The 17,703-nt window shown below is 45.3% G+C and overlaps 1 protein-coding gene across 1 annotated transcript in view; it reads right to left on the bottom strand.

Annotated features, from left to right (window-relative positions):
• LOC121875526 (paramyosin, long form-like) overlaps nt 1–9,789 on the bottom strand; it is an 86,221-nt gene extending 76,432 nt beyond the window's left edge. Inside the window, exon 1 of the mRNA XM_042380095.1 lies at nt 9,517–9,789. Coding sequence (XP_042236029.1) covers nt 9,517–9,642 — 126 coding nt within the window. The 5' untranslated portion in view covers nt 9,643–9,789. The remainder of the gene's footprint in view (nt 1–9,516) is intronic.
• Between the last annotated feature and the right edge of the window lie 7,914 nt (nt 9,790–17,703).

Raw genomic sequence — 17,703 nt, forward strand, 5'->3', positions numbered from 1 at the left:
GCAAATTAAGTACTCCTTGTAAGTGTTAAGATTAAACTAATTACATAGCTATGATTGTTATGTAAATATATATTGGATTAGACATTTATGTGATTGCCTATGTATGATTTATTTGAAATACTAAAATGAATTGTATTCAACAGGTTTGACCGAATTATTATGTTCGAGTTTAACGTGACGAGTCTAATTACACCCTTTAACCGCCCGGATGGCGGTTACAGTCAGATCCCCATTGCTTAATAATATCAGCCACATGTAAATATATCTGCTCTACAAAATCACTGTGTTAATTTGGCACTGTTGGCGTGAGTGTATATTTCCCTCGTAAGTGTTGGCAGTTGTTCATGCAGGAGGTGTGGTGACGATACTCCACACTCACCCTCTCATGCTCTTCCCTGGCCTTATAGTCTATAACACCTTCCTGCACCTTGGAATTTTATCATATCAAATTTTGTAAAGGAAGAGGAATTATTCAGTGAGGTATTGTAAATATTCAAACACCTGCAAATGATAATGGTGTAATGCAGGTGCAACTGCAGCGTCACTTCCTCAGCCAGAAAGAAAGGTGAAACATTACTGCCAACCCTCCAGCCATAAGTAGTGCTTGAATACTATATCACTTCCCATATACAGTCTGGGATATGTCTATACAATTACTACGCCTTGTATAATACATGAGGGTGTAGCAACAATGTCACATACTAGTTACTCATCCACAGTTGCCGTCAACCTACAGGTGAGAACACACCAGCCTTGTTTCTTGGCTTTGTCAATGTTCTCATGTATTACGCTGATTTTTTTTTACATCTCTCTACAGAAGCGATACATTTTTGAGCCGTATTAAACCTAACCATCATTTTGGTAACAGCTTTTGTTTTAATGTGAAAGCCAAGCAAAGTTGAGCGAATACATAATAATGTATTCAATCTGGGCTCTGAAAGAACAAGGTTACATTTCTCAAGTTTTAACGTCTGTAGTCACGTGTCTTGCATAAACCCTCATAGACCTTAGCGTTAAAACTCAATAATGCATTAAAATATCAACACTAATTGTGACGAGTACACAAAACTGACTAATCTAGTTTTCACGAGTCAAGTTCTTAGCTGTTGAAGCTTAGTTGTGCTATATACTATTAAATTTTATCATTCCCACACTGATGTATTAATATTTAATGGGATAACAACTTCTACTACTTAATAACTAGGCCCCTTTACATTATGATGTAAAAAAAAAAAATGCGGGTGCAGTAAATATATGAAACAGGACTCCAAGAGTAAAAATTATGATTTGTGGTAAAGGTCTCAAGAAAAATTATGGTATATGAATTTATTACTCACAGCCAAGTAAAAGCAAACTTACTTTCTCTGTACATAAGTAAAGTTGAGTGACAATGATCGAATGTTTTTAAAACACAAATTGATGGATCACATGAAGAGCTGTCAAAGACTATTATAAGAAAGACAGGAAAGCAAGGCTAAAACCGATGGGCACATAGCATATAGTTGGCCGCGGGATCAACAGATGGCGTTAGTGTGCAAGGCGTGGGTGTCATCATCACCCGTGTGCTGTATGCACTTTCACAAAAACAGATCACCCTGAGCTTGTGTTTCACGTTTTCAAGTTGTTATATATCATTGATCATATAGAATACATTGTGTGATATTGTATGTGTATGTGTGTACACATTAAGAACGTCACGGCAAAGCCGTCAAGGTAATGAATATTACCTTGACGTCTTTGCCGTGACGTTCTTAATGTGCGCACAAACACACACACACACATATATATATATATATATATATATATATATATATATATATATATATATATATATATATATATATATATATATATATATATATATATATATATATACACACATATACAATATCATACAGTAAATTCTATATGATGTTATTATAGCAACGATAAAACGTGAAACATAGCTCACTAAGCTGGTTACCATGGGAACAGTGTTTTAGTTAGCCGCGTTGCCAACAGAGAGCGTTGATTGGAGCTCAGTGGCTCACGTTTTTTTTTTTTAGAGGTAAAGTCAGATGCTCTCCCGTCTTTCATATTATAGTCTTTGGCTGCGGTGCTGAAACTACAGGTGGACGACACTTTGGGGTCCTAACCTTTATCAAATCCATTAACACAAACCGTCTAAAAATAACAAGAAGTAGAACGGAGAGCTAAAGTGGATCATTTTCTACTGCTTTTAATCGCATTTACAAATATAAATTTCTTGTTCGTATTTTTAGAGTTTTTTTTCTTTATCGAAATTTAAAGAACACTGAGGCGTTGCGGACAGTGAACGAGCCCGCTATGGCTGCGAAATTATGTTTTCCATTGTCCCATAATCCCATAACCTTGCTCAAGGCTCGAGAATGGTGTGGGGACAGAAACCCGCCGATCATATTATCCTTCTAAAATTCTAGTGTTGTCCTGGTGGGTAGAATATTAAAAATACGCTCTTGGGAGCTAGTCTGAGGGTCCCTCACATCAGCGGCCAATCAGCGTAGCCTCGAGATGCCGCCAGCCAATGAGCGTCTAGTGTGAGCCTCCGACATGTAGTTTAATGTTTACGTACCTTGAGCAGTAGTTCTGTTCGCTCCTGGTGTATTTTGTGCTTAATATTCGTGAATAATGAGTTCCCCGGATATTGATAACCAGTCTCTATATTCATGGAAACGTAAGAAGAATGTGGGGAGCTGGTTTGTTGTGACAGCAAAGAAAAAAGGAATAGAGGTGAACTTATAGTAGTTGTAAAACTGAACCACTGTGTTGTGGCCTGCGTGTGCTTGTGCCTAATTTAGTAATGTAGGCATGGAGAAGGTTATGGTTATTTCCGACAAGTTTTGGGCTATAAGAGACTTTAACCAGTAAAACGACTGTTTGTCCAAGCTGAGTTCAAATGAGGTGAAACGCAGTCTCGCGTCATGGATAGTATGACACTTTCCATCGTCACCAACCCTCCCTCACAAGGGGACGAGTACCAGCAGACATTGTAAGTGTTAACAGAAGTTGTTATTTAATATTAATAGTAATATTCATGTTATAATACGTTTTAAGTTCGAGCCATTTGTGTTTATTTCTGCAAATGTGACCGTATTTTTACTTGCAAAGTAATGATTTGTTTATTAAAATCCAACAGTATTTGGTGTTCCTTCTTTTCATGTTGAAAAACTTTGACGCTCGATTTCTCACGTAAAAAAAAAAGTGTATCACCGCTTTAACGCTTCGCCTCATACATCAAATGGTGGCAATGTGTTGGCTAACGTTTGTTTATTTATAGCATAGAGGAAACGAAATAGCCAGTCCTGAAGTAACTAATCTAAGGAAACTTAACAAAACCCGAAATCGTTAGTTTACGTTGTGTTTGATAGGGCTTTGTCTCTTGCTGAGTACAGTACAGTGCAGTATAGTACAGTACAGTTTACATCGATTCAGCATGTATATAGAAAGTGCAAGTATAGAATGTGTAACTTTGTGCAGGTATACAAACAATCGTAAACAGTACGGTAAGTCGATTCGACCAAAGGTAACTTAACAAAGATCTTATATACTTAATTCCGATTAGGTCCTTTACTCTGGGCACTCCGTGCTCTTCCATTAATAGCATTGGATGATAAAGTTCATAACAAAGTATCAAAGAACAGATGAACCGACTGAACAACTTGTAAACTGATACTTGGTGACATAATAAACACCCTGGAAGACTCATCAGCAGCAATAAATAGTTTGTGGTTAAATTTAACTCGTAGAACAATGCATTTAACTATCCTAGACTTCCTCAACAGAACATTAATTGGTTAGTAATACATTGAGTCAATAAAAAAATATAAAATATTGTAATACGTGACAAGAAACGTATGCCGCCGTGTGTAAATCTCGTTCCAGTTTTGTCTGTCTAACAAATTGGTGTAATTGAAATCCCGCATCTTACGTCCAAAGACTTTGTCAGATGAGATAAATAACGTATTGTGAAAGTGAAACTCAAGAGTGTAAGATATAAACTTAGTTAGAATTCAATATCGAGGAATAAACACAAAAACAAGTAACCAACTGAATGCTTTATTTTGAGAAAAATCTTTGTGGGGCATTTGCCCTGAACCAAATTCCAATATTCATATGTTACAGTGTGAAGAGGAGGCTTTAATCCGGTATGAATGTCGTTGTACAAGCAGTCACAGAGGGGGAACACTCATATGAACAAATTACAAAGACAACAGCACCATTCAAGGCGGATAATAAGGATGTTACGGCTCTTGCTCGTAGGTATCACCTTGCAAGATTGCGGATTGTATAGTAGATCACATGTAAGAAAATCGACTCTTCAGTAACAAACAGTACAGTGGGAATTTGTAAATGGGAGGTCAGCTACTGCATCATTAATGGTAAATAATAAGATCTAGATATACTGTTATGGAGCCTTCATAGTAACCATATTAATGATATCCTCGGAGGGTAGTGTGTTCTGTACGCCGTGTTTATATACGTTCTCTGTAATGCCTTGCCTGCCCAGTCCTTTAAAGAAAACGGAGACTTAACTCTTTTGGTAACGCAGACTGGTGAAAAAATAACCTACCGCTTAGAACAGACTTATTTGACTTGACAATTGTGTTGAGATATAAGTATGTATACCATAACTATTAATATATACTGTATAAGGCTGTACAGTATATACAATACACAGTACCTGGGGTGTAAAGATACAAGGTTTAACGTGTTATTAAGGTATATTAAGATAATTTGCTATATACAATGTCAGACAATATTAACATAATTAGCTTTACATAAACCTGGCATTACATGTTATCATTACATATCGGTGACAGTTAATTTGCATATAGCCTGGAGTGGGGGTACGGGGCGGGGCAAGGCAAGGCAGGGCAGGGCAGGGCAGGGCAGGGACGCACAAGGACGTCTACAGTCGGTCCCAACCTACAGCCGCCAACACCAAGAATTTTAGAGGAAAATTACTATCTTTAAATACATAGCGAGTGTACCTCATCATGGTGAGGCGAGAGTGAGGCCTGGCCAGGTGCCGCCTCACACCACGGCTAAAACCGTCCTCACGCAACTAGCTATATTGGTGGAGGTGCTCCCTGTTTTCCTACACCCGTCCACCCACCCACCCGACCCCACCTCCCCACCCCACCCCAACCCCACCCACCCACCCACCCCCACCTACCCACCCACCCCCCCCACCACCCACCCATCCCACCTGCCCACCCACCCACCCCACCCCTTCTCCAACCCTGTCACTCACCCGCCCAACCATCCATCTTCCTATCAATCCTATCACCCACCACAGCTAACCTTCCTATCCACCCTTCAACTTTATCATCCATCCACTTATCCTCCCACTAACCTTTCCCTCCAGGATCTCAACAGCCCACTCATCCACAAGCTCCGCTAGCCCACCCCGTTTTCCAACTAATCGCCCCTTCTGGTGATCTAACGTATCTAACTCACCCGACCCACCGAACCCGCTGCCAAACTGCTCATAATCCACCAAGTCAGCTAGTAGGAAGTGCAATACCCCGTTATTTACTGTCTGAAGGAACGGCATCGACATCTGCCAGGTGAATAAGTCCTTAGAAAAAGTTGATGCAGACCTTAGTTAAGATAGTTTACTAACCCCTTGTGTACGGGGTCGTCCTCTTCTGCCGAATATAATCGTCTCGTGTTAGCAGAACTTTACATTAAAAATGGTCATCCTCGTAGTGAAGAGGTTAAGTCACTTGTATAATAAACTACCCCGAGGAACAGCTAAAAGGCTGTTATTGTTATTTTATTATTATTATTAATTTACCTTAATATCTGTACTAAACAACATAAGAGCAGTACGATAATATCTAGTGAAGGCAAACAATGGTAGGAGGTAAGAAGTGACGAGGATGGACCACGGAAGTCATAACCCGTCTGGCTCACACTGATAGCTTAATTGATCACCACAATGGAAGTAACGCTCACTTGTACCCCGCCTCACCCTCCTCCCCCTTTCCTGCACACTTGTAAGAAAGGTTAGGGGGATATTTGACACTATTACTATCCGAGTTAGGAATCTTTATTACCGTCGTCCATACAATGTATAAATAATGGAAGCAATGTGAAGAATAACTAACTAGATTTATTCAGTATTGTTTTAGGTAAATATAAAAGATTGTTTTTTGTAGATACCAGCTATAAGTTTTCTAACCTGATGGGTCGTGAAAAAACGGTCAATTGAACATCAACATAAATAGTTTTGTCAACACTTGAACACAATAGTGGGACTACAGTCTCGCCCATACCACCGATTGTGTAGCGATTGTAGTAATTTTCTTCTGCGATTTTTTCCAGACAGTTGTGTGAAGAACGTTGTCTTTTTGTGCTGAAGATGGGAGGAATATATAATGCACAAGTAAAATATGTTGTGGTGTTGATAGTTTTAGTATCATGACAAATTCCGCTAACGCGCAAGCTTTCGCCGTTTAGAACTACAGGAATTATGTCACTTTATGTAGGAAGGCCGGGTCAGTTGCCCCAATTTACTGTATGAAGAAGGAATTTCGATGATCTACACTTGAATATAAAATAGAAAATGAAACGTAAATATTTGGAAGTTAAAAGAACCTTGAATAATAAAGTTATGGCTTGAATATAAATGATGATTCAAATGTGCACAGCAATAGTCCGCAGTCAAGAGTTGGTCGCTGGTGATGTCTGTTTCTAAAGTTTTGATTTACATTCTCGTTGACGCCTGAACACTGACAACCCCCCGTCGGCCCAACACCTCCACAACACACACACACACTGTCGGACATTTTCGGAAGGACTTGTAACTGTAAGTAAGAAAAGTGTCCACAAAATAGCGACTTATTCAAAAGAGAAATAATTGAAGAGTAATTTATTGTCACTGTGTCTGAAACAACCGCGGTAGTGAGACGCAAGATTGCTAATAGTCAGTTATCAAAGGAACCACCGATTATTATGTTTCATACAATTATTTCCATAATATTTGGGTATAATAGTAGTAGTAGTAGTAGTAGTAGTGTTATAGTAGTAAAAATTGACAAAACTCTTGAAAAATTAACTTCCAAAAAATAGCTATACCCGGTAGGTATTTTTCAGCCTCTGACCGTGATTATTTCTCATTTTGTAACATTATTTACTCTTACTGCCCAATCAATCCACTTGGTATTATATATTATTCTGTTATATATAGTTTTTTGAACTTAAAAACCTTGCATACATAATGTTACAGGTATCCAGGTTTTATTCCAGGATTCCTCAAATGTAGTTGTTTACATGTACTTACTTTTTGTTTTAATATAGAATACTATAAACCTTTAAAAATATTAGAGAAGGAAGGAGAAGAGAGGAAAATGAAGAGAGTTTTGTGGCATTGAACAACCAAGTGAATGTGTGTGTGTGTGTACTCGAGGCTGCCCGTTCCTCTTGCCTTTATAGTCTTTGCGAGTATTTATTTTTAACGGGGATGTGACGAACAGTTGAATGTTGATAAACCAGGAAGTCTGAGGCAATTTAACATTCTTCGCCTTGACTGAGACGCCTTATATAGGAATGTAACATAATTTCCTTGTGGGGGACGGAGTGAGTGTAGAAAAGCAAATTTAGATGGTGGGGTGAGGGGGAATGAGTGGGTGAGGGGAGTGGGTAGGTGGGTGGGGAGGGGTGGGTGGGGAGGGAGTAGGTAGGTGGGTGAGGGGAGGCGAGTGGGGTGAGAGGAACTGTGAGGTGGGGTGAGGGTAGTGGGATAAGGGGAGTGGGGTGAAGGGGAGGTAGATGAAGGAGGGAGTGATGGGGGACCAGGGGTGAAGGGAGGGGTGAGGGGGAGGTGAGAGGAGCAGGCGTGGGTGGAGAAGGCGCAAGAAACAGTTTGGACGCTTGCCACTCATAATAACTGGTAGTCACCCTCCAGGGGACCAACCTTTGGGCTTTGGTACAGAATTCACTTGTAGATTCTTCCAGCCCTATCACCAAGTGTACATGAGTTTTGGCTTCGAAAGAGATATAGCTGGTGTTGGTTTCAAGATGGGCAGGTGGTGTTGGTCTCGAGATGGACAGATGGTGCTGGTCTCGAGATGGACAGGTGGTGTTGGTCTCGAGATGGACAGGTGGTGGTCTCGAGATGGACAGATGGTGTAGGTCTCGAGATGGGCAGGTGGTGTTGGTATTGAGATGTACAGGTGGTGTTGGCTTCGAGATGGACAGATGGTGTAGGTCTCGAGATGGGCAGGTGGTGTAGGTCCGAGATGGACAGGTGGTGTAGGTCTCGAGATAGACAGGTGGTGCAGGTCTCGAGATGGATAGGTGGTGTTGCCTTCGAGATGGACAGGTAGTGCAGGTTTCGAGATGGACAGGTGATGTTGGTCTCGAGATGGATAGGTGGTAGGGTCTCTAGATGGACAGGTGATGTAGGTCTCTAGATGGACAGGTGGTTTTGATCTCGAGAGAGACAGGTGGTGTTGGCTTCGAGAAAGGCAGGTGATGGCCTCGAATTAGATAGTGCCGGCCTCGAGTTAGATAGTGCTGGCCTCGAATTAGATAGTGCTGGCCTCGAGTTAGATAATACTGGCCTCGAATTAGATAGTGCCGGCCTCGAGTTGGATAGTGCTGGCCTTGAATTAGATAGAGCTGGCCTCGAGTTAGTGCTAGAATCAGGAAAGGCGGTGCTAATCTCGAGATACTTGCAGGCAATTGCCGAACAGAATGGGTTTTGTCACCAGGAGAGTTCAGTATATGCTTGATGCTGGTCAGGTCTTGCTGGCTCTGTTCTTGAAAGTATCTTGCTGCTCCTAAGACTTTTATCGTATTATTGGGAACTCCTGTATTGCTTCCTTGGTCCACTCACTCACGCGTGCTTCATCCTGCAGTTGTAACTCCCTTGTCACTCACACAGTGATTCCTTCTGCAGTTTTAACTCTTGTCACTCATTCACATTTGCTTCATTCTGCAGTTGTAATTCTCTTGCTACTCATTCTGAGACACTTTTGAAACTATCTCCTCGTCACTCTCTCATGTCACTTTCCTCCCTGTTCTAAGTCCCGTCACTTTCTCTTAAGTCACTTTCCTCCTCAGCTGTACTTTTCCTCGTCACTTCCCAGTTATTTTCCTCCCTTTTTTTGTACTTGACTTCAGCAAGTAAAGCTCGACAGTATTCCCGGTCCCTGCAGCATTACCTGTGATAGACCTTACTCACCCCTCAGTAAATTATCACATATTGTTTAGGTGAAATTTCTTAGCATTTCAAGTCTTGTTAGATCTGTTCCTTAGTGGCGGGAATTTATTATTTTCATTTTTTGGTTCAAATATAAAAGAGGGAGTAGGAACAGTTCCGTGATAACGTTGATTGAACAAGGCGGAGCGCGGCGCGGCATTTTGTCGCCCTCGCAGCCGAGTTTCTTTAATAAGCGGTTCGCGCGTCACATGACACTACCGATAAGGCGCGCGAATCTGCAACAAAACAGTTTAAGGGTAACATATACTTGCACTGTACTTGTACCCCTCGAGTGCAGAGCTCTGAGCATAAGAAGTGAGGGAGGAGGAGGTGAACTCCGGAGACTTGTTACCAGACTTGTAGGAAGTCTTGGTGACCGAGACGGTCGAATGTCCGGTGGAGTGGGCAGGCATCCTGGCTTAGTTATAGGGTCACCTACGAGGGAACACAAACAACAATTCGTTCACACCTTCACGGTAGTCGGGGCGACGGGAGCGTTCGTGTGCGAGCCGTGGAGGTGGGCTGTGCACTGGAGGGCCGTCGGTAGGGCACTGGGGCGCGGCACTATACCTCACTGGCACTATGGGCGGCAGGGCGGCTCCGCGCCACCCACCGCCACCACCTGGATTAGTCTACCACCACCCACTCTTCTTTTGGTTCCGTTCACTGTTGGCGATATCTCATGACACCTTAAAGGAATATTTTTCTATAAAGATCACTGTGAGGCATAACACTAAACTTGGTGGAGGACAACACCCCGTGTAGTGTGTGTGTGTCACGTTACTAATATATTATCCCTCTATGGTGTACAGAGGTTGTGGACGAAGTATAATGGTTCAGGTTGATGACAGAGAGACACTGGTGTTTACCCTACAGCTTCTCTCTCGCTCATGGAAACATCCAGCATTCTAATTATTTCATCTTGGTAAGTTATCCTCGTCTCTTAATCAAAAAATAAATAAATAAATAAAAATCTTACGTCGAGGTAATATGACACTACTTCATAATGGCAGATAAATAGATGAAGTGAACAAAATTTGCTGCTGCATTATTAAGGTGCCTCCCTCCTTCCTCAGTGACGTCATCATGTGTAGCGGTAGGCAGGGTGTTGATGAGAAACATTTGAGCAAACTTAAAGTAAAAGTTGGCAGCTACAGTTTACCATTAGAATTGTTATACATATTGGGTGATAAGGGCTGTCGTAGACTGAAAGAATGATGAGTTAAATGTCGGAGTGTATGGAGGAGGGATGATGAATGTGTGGTGAGAGAGAACTGATGTCCAGGAAGCCAAAGATAAGGTATATACAGAGTAGTTGTTAACCCGACCGACATTATATACGCATGGAACTTAATGTGTAGATGGAAGAAAAAGAAGAAAGAAAATTAGAAGTAACATAAATGGTGTTCTTGAGAGCAGTAACATGTGGGGTTAACAGGATGTGGAGAACATAGTTGTCTAGAAATAATACATGGACGAGAAGAAGAGTTGGTTAGGTTGAGTTAGGATGTAGTCTGGTGGAATGGTTGAGAGATGACATGAAGGAAGGGAATATACTCTGCTGGAATGGTTGAAGGTGATCTATAGTAATATTAATGATGTTAATAATAAATCAAATATATAATAATGATAATGATGATGATGTGGTGACTGTTTATTCTAACCCAAATCGTCACCAATAATATTCTCAAGAAACTTAGGCTAAATTAAGGATTTGTTCACGTTTAAGGAATATATTTCCAATCCGCAATTGACATAAACCCGAGGCCAAGTTTTCCTCTGTATAAAATGCCCTAATGCGTTGTTTCCCGGTTTAGGTATAGTTTATTACACACACCACCGTAAAACACCTCACGTAACGGGGAACTCTTGCAGGAATAAACAGAGAATATCAACAATTATGATAATATTAGTACTTGTAGCGCTTCATTCTTAACACATCGCAAATTATATGATACAAATTCTCCAAAACAATCTGTATGCATTCTAAAGTTTATTCTGATGAGCGAAAACAGTATTCAAAACGGCCGTAAACTTATGACATCCACCAGAGGAAGTGCAGCTGGTCCTTGTAAACAAACACACGTGGGATGCTGCTGGGTAAATAATTTAGGGATGCATACAACACCTGCCAGTCAAACCTAACCTAACCTAGCTGTACTTCACCATAAATGAGATTAGTGTGGTAAAATTAGGTTAAGTTAGGTAAGGTTAGGTTACGATAGGTTAGGTTAGTGTTGGATACCGTACGTTCCTATGTTAGGTTACGTTACTTTAGGTTACAGGTTAGGTAAGGTCGGTTCGTGTTGAATACTGTACGTTCCTTAGTTATTAATTAACTTGAGGTTTGCGTAACAATAATATTGATAATTTTATTTTATTCATGATTCGTAACATCAATATAATAGCATAACGGTAATTGTTATATTTAGATATAAACTATTCATTAAAATTGGAGGAATATTGCATCTGTGTTTCTTCCTCTTACAAAGTTTTATGGATTAAAATAAGTTTAGTGGATGGATGGCAAATTTCAGTGACACACACACACACACACACACACACACACACACACACACACACACACAGGTAGGAAGATCCCCCATCCGCCTCAAGGGTGAGCTCACCACTAACTTGGCTCACTATGGATAAAGATGGTAATTTATTTACGGAAAGACACGACCGTGTGTTTTGAAGCGCTGTCGGGATTGCGTCAAGTCAAGGTGGCACTAATGCGAGAAACATAGTTATATCTTTACATAGAGGAGAAGGATCATTATGTCAACACGGCTGTCTACCTGCATCACTGATAAACAACATCGAGGTGTTATAATTTACACCTTTATCCTTCACCTCAAATATTGTATAAGAATATATTATGAACATATAAACAACACTGAGGAATAAACTTGTAATAACTCATAATATCATTAACTTGTATCCCTTAATTTCCTTAAAAAAAAACGCTGAAAATTATTGTAGTGATAAATGAAAGAACCACAACTGAACAGGTGGAGGCAAGTGTTGATGTTGATGGACCAGTAGAGTGGCCGGGCCCGTGTTTACCCACCTCATAACCACTCACCTCACCTCACCCTTTCTATCTAGTTTTAATACACTTCTTACAGAGCTTCAAAGTTACTTCATGGACCCCAAATATAATGGTTGCCCCTCGTGTAACGAGGATGGCCGGCCCAAGGGCCACCTAGGTGTGAATTTGTTTAAGGTGTAGAAGCTGTCGCCAGCACAACAACCACACCCTAAGTTAACGAGCTGCATGACCGTGTCAAGGAATAGTCCGAGAAGACCGGGCAACTCGCCAACTGCACTGGCTAACCATTACCCTGAATACGATCCGCAAATCGATTAACATCCAGGTTCCCAATTGCTGCTGGGTAGACAGAGGCAAATGGCTTAAAGAAACTTGCCCATAGTTTCACCGTAAATATGTCCTGTATAACAGCATATGAGTTATGAACTGAATTGTATTACCAGACATGAAAACGGTACTTCTTCTTAACATTTATGCTCTTTCATTGAGAGGTTACTGTGGTACTGTACTCAATGTCAGTGTTTATATTGACCAGAACACAGTATTTTTTTTTTCCTTTTTGTAAAATAAAGCGGTAAAATCAGGTACGGTGTTAGGGGGAGGTTAGGGAATGGGTTAGGGAGGGGTGAAGTTAGTGGGAGGATAAGTTAGGGGGAGTTGGTGAGGTTAGGGGAGGAGTGGGCACTAGGTATTCGGTAATGTAGTGGGAGTGAATGAGGCAGGAGGCAGCGTGGGCAAGGGAAGAGGCAGTGGGTGAGGTTAGGCTGGTGTGGACCAGGCAAGAGGCAGTGTGGGCCAGGCAGCAGGCAGTTTGGACCAGGCAGGAAGTAGTGTGGGCCAAGCAGGAGGTAATGTGGGCCAGGCAAGGGGCAATGTGGGCCAGGCAGGGGGCAATGTGGGCTAGGGAAGAGGCAGTGAGGTTAGGCTGGCATTGGTGAGTCAGAATGGAAGAGAGGTGGGAGGGAATGGGTGAGACAGGAGGGTGGTGGTAGCGGCGGCAGGGATGATGGTGAGCCAACTTAGCCTACCCATATAAAGTGCAGCAGGGTACAAGTTCAGTTTTTACCCTCAAGAGATTTATATTTCTCACAGCCTCTACCGTCCGTAGTTCACACTGGCCGGCCACGTGGGTCTCACACTACAGCAGCGTCATACTACAACTCATCTAAAAACTACTATTATGTGACGTTGAAGAAATTAGAAGGAAATAGAGTTGTATGAGCCAAAAATATATTTGTGTTAAAGTGACTCTTTTTGCCAACCCTGGATACTTACAGACTAAATGTTTATTTGTTTAAGATTAACTTTCATTATTTGTTGGAGGATTTTGTGTGTGTAACTTTCTCTTTGATAAAGTTAATATATTGTTACATGTTCTTCACCTGCGAGTCAGTCATTATAGGTGTTACCTGGTAAATGCTGTATTTGAGGCAATGAAGAGTTTTGACTAATTATTTAATATTTGAAGACAATCGTTCCTCTGTCACTATAAGGTTATCATTATATCTTCACTGTAATGAATTACTAGTTGTATTAATATTGTAATGTTGTTAAACTTCGCTGTTTGTCCGTCTGTCCAGGTCTAGATTTACCGCCTCCCAGCTGTGCCTTACAGTCGTCACACTTGGTATGTGGGTGTTGCAGTATTTCCATGCGGACCTTCCTTAATTTCCTTAACTAAAGCTCCAAATGTCCTTAATCTTCTTGAAGTTTCCTCAGGAATTTTGAGGTGAAACATATTATTGTCCTGTGTAGTTATATGCGTGAAGTTGCTGTTAATAACTCTATGACTATAAGGACTAATTATATTAATGGTTAAATCTTGTACTTATTTGTCGAGTATCAGTAAATGTACAGTTTACTTCTATATCTAGTACACAACACGGAAACAAGGAACACACACACCCTTACTTCCTGTTCTGACACCACTAAGGAAGCAAGAGGCAGACTGCTAATGCTTTTATAAATACTCGTTACCTTTCCTTCCTCTTGTGAGTGTCTGTACCTCGTGGAGTCAGACATTTCTTAGTATTTATCAGAAACATAAACAAAACTTAAACAACACATGAAAATTTCCTTTGGACCTGACTTATGACTCACCATATATATATATATATATATATATATATATATATATATATATATATATATATAATTACACCAAATTTGAGACAAACATCTGGACACTTATTCTTCATATTACTATCGGTTATCACAGGAGTCATCTTCACAAACATCAACGGAATAGCAAACAACAATATACTATACAAACATGCAGGTTCTTATGCCAGGCGGTCACCCATCCCAGCACAAACCAGGTCCATTCTTGCTTAACATTCGGTTGATACTTAGTGAACTCGGCTTTCTCCAGTCTATAAAATGTGATGTATTAAAAAAAGTTTTCCGTTACTCCTACCTACCTACCCGCCGTTGTTAGGTTATGAGGTGGTGTTGTGGTGGACGGCAATGTGACAACCTTAATTGTTTGTGGCAGTTTGTTAAGATAATGATGACGATAGTTGATGCACTGCCAAGGTGTGTGGTGAAGCGTTATGACGAGTGGTTATGGCGGGGGGCGATAGTGATGACAGGGCTCAGGTTAGGTAATGTAGGTATGTAGGAAGAGGAAGGGCGGGGAGGGAAGAAGAGGTTGGAGTGTTGTGTGAGGGTGGTAGAGGCAGTGTGTGTGAGGAAGGGCGAGGGAGAGTTGAGGGAGGGAGGGAGGGAGGAGGCGCGGGGTGGGTGGCAGGGGAGATATTCACGGGGCGTGGCTCACTCCAGGAAACTCTGAGCCCATGTTTATCCCAACAAAAACGAACCCCCTAACTCCCGTTCCATTATGCTGATTCTTAAGAGAATTTAGTCATTGCAACGTGTACGGTACAGTTATTAGGAAATAAAAACTCATATATTAATCAGTCTTGGCGGTAAGCGGTAATGAATTTATAAAGGAAGATGAATCATGAACAGTGATTCATATCAAGATATTTTGGTCGTCAGCAACGGCGGTGAGTTTGATGCTGCTTCACGCCCCAACCTCACCCACCTGGCGCCGCGCACCCACCCTGCCTTCACCCACACCACTGCCCTCTCATACCCCTACTTCCCCCATCCTGCCTTAGCTTACCCCAGCTTTACCCCCACACCCTGCTTCCTCACAACCCCCTGCTTCCCCACACCCCCCCTACACCTGCCCCCCCACACCCCTGCCCCCCACACCTGCCCCCCACACCGTCTCCCTACACCCCCCTACACCCCCCTACACCCTGCCCCCACACCCCCCTGCCCCCATGCCCCCACACCCCTGCCCCCACACCCCCTGCCCCCAACCCTGTCCCCACACACCCCTGCCCCACACACCCCCCGTCCCCCACACCCCTGCCCCCACACCCTGCCCCCCACACACCCCTGCCCCCACAACCTGCCCCCCACACCCCTGCTCCCCCCACACCCCTGCCCCCACACCCCTGCCCTCACACCCCTTCCCCCACACCCCCCAAACCCCTGCCCTACACCTCTCCCCCCACACCCCCCTACTCCCCACACCCCTGCTCCCCACACCCACACCCTCTGCTCCCCCCACACCCCTGCCCTGCCTACCCCTGCCTCCCCACACCCCCTGCCTCCCCACACCCCTGCCTCCCCCACACCCCTGCTCTCCTGCCCCCACAGCTCTGCCCCCACACCCCTGCCCCCACACCCCCCACACCCCCCACACCCCTTCCCCACACCTTCCCCCCTGCCCCCCACACCCCCACACCCCATTCCCTGCCCCCACACCCCCCCCTGCCCCCCCACACCCCTGCCCCCCCACACCCTGCCTCCCCACACCCCTGCCCCCCACACCCCTGCCTCCCCACAACCCCTGCCCCCCACACCCCTGCCCCCCCACACCCTCTGCCCCCACACCCCTGCCCCCACACCCCCTGCCCCCCACACCCCCTGCCCCCACACCCCTGCCCCTACACCTCCCACACCCCTGCCCCACCCCCACACCCTGCCCCCACAACCCCCTGCCCCCACACCCCTGCCCCCACACCCCCCCACACCGCCCACCCCCTGCCAACCCCCGTCCCCCACACCCTGCCCCCACACCCCTGCCCCCCACACCCCTTCCCTGCCCCCATTCCCCACACCCCCCCACACCCCCTGCCCCCCACACCCCCTGCCCCCACACCCCTGCCCCCACACCTCTGCCCCCCACACCCCCTGCCCTGCCCACACCCCCCCTGCCTCCCCACACCCCTGCCTCTACACCCCTGCCTCCCCCCTGCCTCCAGCACCCCACTCCCCACACCCCTGCTCCCCCACACCTCCCTGCCCCCACACCCCTTCCCCCACACCCCTTCCCCCCACACCCCTGGCCCCCACACCCTGCCTGCCCACAACCCCTGCCCACACCCCCCACACCCTGCCCCACCCACACTGCCCTGCTTCACACCCCTGCCCTGCCCACACCCCCCCTGTGCCTCCCCACACCCCTGCCCTCCCCACACCCCCTGCCTCCCCACACCCCCCTGCCCCACACCTCTGTCTCCCCACCCCTGGGCCCCCCCCCCCACAACCCCTGCCCCCCCCACACCCCGCCCCTCCAACCCCTGCCCCCACACCCCAGCCCCCACACCCCCTCACCCCCACACACCCCTGCCCCCCACACCCTGCCCCCCACACCCCCTGCCCCCACACCCCTGCCCCCTCACACCCCTGTCCCTCACACCCCTGCTCCCCACACCTACATCCTGCCCCCCACATCCCTGGCCCCTGACACCCCTTCCCTACACCCTGCCCCCCCCTACACCCCTGCCCACCCATACACACCCCCTGCCCCCCACACACACTTCTGCCCACCCACACACACCCCTGCCCACCCACACACACCCCCCCCCTCTGACCCACACACACACCTCCCTCCCCACACTCCACCCCTTCCCCCACACACACCCACCCTGCCCACCCACATACACCCCACACACCTGCCCTCCCCCTCACACACCACCTGCCCTCCCTGCACACACACACACTCACCTGCCCTCCCCACATACACCTCTCTGCCCCCACACACACTGACCTGTCCTCCCCATACCCACTCACACCTGCCTCCCCACACTCTCACTCGCCTGCCCTCCGCCACACACACACCACCAGCCCTCCCCACACACACACACTTTCCCTACCCCAAACACATTCCACCCTGCCCTTCCCCACACACACACCACCTGCCCTCCCCCCACACACACACCTCCACCCGCCTCCCCACACACACCCACCTGCCCTCCCCCCCACACACCTCCACCCTGCCCTACCCCACACTCACCACCTGCTCCCACCCCACACACTCACACCTGCCCCCTCCCCACACACACACTCCACCTGCCCTCCCCCACACACACCCCACCTTGCCCTCCCCACACACCTGCACCTG

Source organism: Homarus americanus, unplaced genomic scaffold, assembly GCF_018991925.1.
Source record: "Homarus americanus isolate GMGI-L3 unplaced genomic scaffold, GMGI_Hamer_2.0 scaffold44579, whole genome shotgun sequence".
In the NCBI taxonomy this organism is placed as follows: Eukaryota; Metazoa; Arthropoda; class Malacostraca; order Decapoda; family Nephropidae; genus Homarus; species Homarus americanus.